Genomic DNA, 4,124 nt, shown 5'->3' with positions numbered 1-4,124 from the left:
TTTACCAGACTGCATTCTGGGACACGGACGTCACTTTTCCCGCACGCATTTACGACAGCCGGTTGAAGCGACAGGAGGATGAAACTGGGACCATTTTGGCTCAGCATCCGGCTTCCCGTCAGGAGCACCGTAACTGAAGCTGGAGCCAACGTGGCGGAATAAGTAGTACAGTTTCTCACATTTTAGCACGCGAGAACTATCATTCTCGACCAATCAGTCCCGTCGAGCTGCGCACGTGGCTAGCGTCCATTTAGGGAGTGTCTGTCAATAGCGGACAATAAAGTTTTATTTGAAGTAGACGGGCACCATTGAACAAATGGGGGCTGTTACAGATGGTGAGTAACTTTGATCCGACTCTGCCATTAACCAATTATTCCGATTGCTTTTTAGTTTGTTAATTGGCAGCTGGATATGGCGGTTAAAAGGCTGTGTGCGGGTTGTGCGAAGAGGGATCTTGAATAGTAAACACAGATTAGTGGTCTTTCAGTTGGCAGCTAGCTACACGGTTAATAGTAATTTAGCATGAGTACGTAAGGGTCCTCTATGGAAAAAAAATTCGGGCTAGTTTATTTTATTAATTAGGTATATAACAACAGTTCGCTATTACTGAAAAGCTGCATAGTCTGCAAGTTAAAGTAATAATCGTAGTTGGCAAGGTGGCGATATGGTGATTTTTTAAAATTGCCCTTACGGATGTGTGATGTGCTCGCAGGAACATATTGATCTTTTTTGTTGCTTTACAGACGAAGTTATTCGGAAACGCCTTCTGATTGACGGCGACGGAGCTGGCGACGACCGGCGCATCAATGTGCTCCTGAAAAGCTTCACAAAATGGTGCTACTCCAGTGGATCCCCCGAGGAAGGGTAACGTAACTGGAAGTGTGTTTATTTACATATCCAGCCCTCCAGACTCGCACTTGGCATTTTTTACAGTTACACAGCAAAGCCATTGCAAGCGAATCTTGAGATGTGAGAACATTTGCAACCAAACACAATGTAACTGTATACAGGGGCGCTGTAAAGGGGGGGTAAACGATGACGATTCTCGGGGCCCATGACTGAGAGCGGGCCCAGAGAAGCCCCCAATAAACTGTGTTGGGGGCCCTGTCATTCTTTTCATGGGGCCCAAAATCCTTAGCAGCGCCCCTGACTGTATATTATGCCCGCAGTATTTGTATCCCATGAGCCGGCTATGAATATTGCTGTCTGCTATACTCTTGATGTCGTTAATCGTCATGCATCTCTTTGCAGGTTTACGCAATACCAGCGGATGCTGGGAACTCTGGCTCAGTGTGAGTTCTCAATGGGAAAGACTGTTCTGGTTTATAATATGAACCTCAGGGAAATGGAAAACTATGAGAAAATCTATGCTGATATTGGTAAGTTGAGCATTAGTGCCTTGAGAATGATATGCAGACTATCACTGTATGTTTGGCCTTTTCTTAAAGCTAAACTTTTTTCCCTGTTACAGAGCAAAGCATTACATCTGCCCATGAAAAGATCGCAGAATGCAAAAAGGAGATTCTCAGAGCCAAGCGCATCCGGAAAAATCGACAGGGTATGATGGTGCCCAGACTCACAGTGGACTTTATACAGATGGCTGTGTGCTTATCTTTAAGCAATATTGATAAAGCTGTATAGCGGAAAGATTTGGCCTCATACCCAGAAGGGTATTCAAAATGTGTTCCAGATAAAGCATTATATCTGGGTTCCTTCGTATTACGGAAAAGTACGGGATTTTCTTTTGGTCTGAATGTGTGAGCAAAAAGTATGGAAATATTTCCCTGTTTCCAGACTAATTGCAAAAAAAAAACATTTTTTTCTTTTGAAGGACTCAAGGTTTATTATCCTTTACTAGTACTGAGTAGAATGAGATGCTTCCCTACTACATTTAGAGTAATGATATGATGAGTCACTGAACACAGGACAACATTTAGTTAAAATACATGTATGTATAAATATGAATGACTTTGCAAACCACCAGCACTAACCCTGCCCCCCCCCCCCCCCCAGTCAACATTTATATTTGCATATTCCTATTTATACTTATTAATGTTTGAAATGTAGTCAGCGGTGTGAACCGGTTGTCCGTGCCCGATCATGCACAGTGCGCATGCTGAGGAGTGACATCCAAAACCAGTGGGGGGGGCTGCACTCTTCATTAATCCCCGGAAAGGAATACTGATGTAGGCTGCCTCCCCATTTTCAGCACTTGCAACAGAGAGAACATGAGTGTTCACCTGCTGGGCCTGGTTAGGGATCCCACATGTGGATGGACAGTAAAATGCAAAGTATATGTGAAGCTGTTCGACATTTTGAACACGGATGAGTAGTTGGCTACATGGCAGGCAGAAGCGTTGGTGTCTAGTCACAGCTGGGGGGGACCGCCAGGGTGGCATCTTGTGGGGTGGTGGGGGCCACTTGGCAAACCACCCACACTAATCTCCTCATGTCGACAACATTTATTGTTGTATTTGCATTATTGAATTTTACTGTATTTACTGTAACTTGTTCTAAAATGTCTCCCCTCTCTTGTATTTCTGGCTTTATTCTATAAATCTTCTCAGTGTTATTTTTAAAAGAGGAAATGTGTTTTTATAGAATATGATGCCCTGGCCAAGGTCATCCAGCAGCATCCAGACAGACACGAAACTATGAAGTGAGTATGTCCTCTGCCAGTGAGCCAATCGCCTTCCCACTCTTAGCATTCACCCGGTTAGAGGTACACTAACTAAACAAGAAACTTCGCCATGCAACTAACCAGCTAATCTAACTAATCCTGGAGGGGTGGGGCCGTCTGCATTAAACGCATGGCCTGCCTAAATAACTCTTACAGTCAAATGGAGCACAGGGCCCCTTAACAACCTATAGTAATTTCCTCGAGTATAATTGTACTAATTTTGGAGAGTAACCCAAAGGCAGGATATTCCCCAGCTAGAGTGACTCAATGTCATCTCTGACAGATGAGGGATCACAGCAGGGAGTAACGTCTGCGTGCGTCCGCTCGTGAAAATGTTTTCTCATATTTTATGAGAGCTCTGCGATGGAGTGCAGGGCGGGTGACCTGTGTCGCTGTCTTTCAGGCAGCTCAAGGCGCTTGACAAAGAACTGCAGCAGCTGTCCCGCATCAAGGAGAACGTGGAGGACAAGGTGACATGGGAAGCCCTGGGCCCCCCCCCCCCCCCCCCCCCCCCCCCTCACTCGCGGCTCCCCTCACCTGCAGAGATTTAACCCCCTGGCCTTTGTCTCCCCACCCGCAGCTCGAGCTGAGGAAGAAGCAATTCCATGTACTGCTGAGCACCATCCGCGAGCTGCAGCAGACTCTGGAGAGTAAGTAATGCCCCCCCTCTGCTGAAGGGGGCGCCTTGTTTTTGGGCTGTGACCTCGAGGGCACGTTGGCAGGGTGCGAGTTCTGCCTCCACAGGCCTGCCACTCTGATGCGAGCTCTGACTGTAAGCCAGCAGTAGCAAAGGATGTGAATATCAGGGCTGAAATTTTTAATTTGCCGGTGGGTGGAGTTCTTAAAAATCACATACAGGGGAGACATGCTCAGTCTGGCTGGCTTGGGACTGGGAATCGTAAAGCGCGTATCTCTGAGTTCTGCCTTCCACCACTGACTTGCTGAAGATGATCTTGGTGTCTGAGCTCCCCCCCCCCACCCCAGTCTGGGGACTGGGAAATGTTTTGTAATTAGTGTAAGTGCAGTATGTATGATATTCTAGCTTTCCAATAATGTGCCGTCGCTGTGTCTGAGTTGGTTCTGTGTTTCTTCAACAGATGATGAAAAGCTGGAGAGCGATGAATCCCAAGACTGCACCATGGACAATGGACAGTAGACCCCACGTGTTTGTGACCCCCCCCCCCTTTCTTAAATATTGTTGCTACAGATTTGCAAGATCCCCATCAAGCTCTGATTGTGCCACATTTGATGTTTTTATAATTTGTATTTTTTTTGTGTATAAATAAAATGCCTTTTTGTCCATGCTTTCATATATTGTTGGCTAAGCTTTGGATGGTCGTCTCCTACATGCCGGTGTGGATCCAAACGCGTTTGTCCAGACACTACACAAGTAGGGCCTCTAGCTTGGAATGACAAGCAGTATATAAATAATCTTGCAGAAATT

The 4,124-nt window shown here is 46.0% G+C and overlaps 1 protein-coding gene across 5 annotated transcripts; it reads left to right on the top strand.

The window, feature by feature from the left end:
* Positions 1 to 196: 196 nt before the first annotated feature.
* thoc7 (THO complex 7) lies at positions 197 to 3,990 on the top strand. 5 transcript variants are annotated; one of them, XM_049023721.1, is made up of 8 exons: positions 197 to 335; positions 744 to 864; positions 1,252 to 1,379; positions 1,472 to 1,558; positions 2,602 to 2,659; positions 3,084 to 3,150; positions 3,261 to 3,330; positions 3,778 to 3,990. In XM_049023721.1, exons 1-8 carry the CDS (start codon positions 317 to 319, stop codon positions 3,834 to 3,836), a joined length of 609 nt encoding a protein of 202 aa, XP_048879678.1. In that variant the 5' UTR covers positions 197 to 316; the 3' UTR covers positions 3,837 to 3,990. The 5 variants fall into 5 exon arrangements, with proteins under 5 accessions (XP_048879678.1, XP_048879679.1, XP_048879680.1 ...); XM_049023722.1 differs by lacking the exon at positions 197 to 335 and adding an exon at positions 429 to 526; XM_049023723.1 differs by lacking the exon at positions 197 to 335 and adding an exon at positions 431 to 582.
* The last annotated feature ends 134 nt before the right edge of the window (positions 3,991 to 4,124 follow it).

This window comes from Brienomyrus brachyistius, chromosome 8 (assembly GCF_023856365.1).
Source record: "Brienomyrus brachyistius isolate T26 chromosome 8, BBRACH_0.4, whole genome shotgun sequence".
NCBI classification, from domain to species: domain Eukaryota; kingdom Metazoa; phylum Chordata; class Actinopteri; order Osteoglossiformes; family Mormyridae; genus Brienomyrus; species Brienomyrus brachyistius.
Note: the sequence above shows the minus strand (reverse complement) of the source record. Positions and strands in the feature narration are given on the sequence as shown.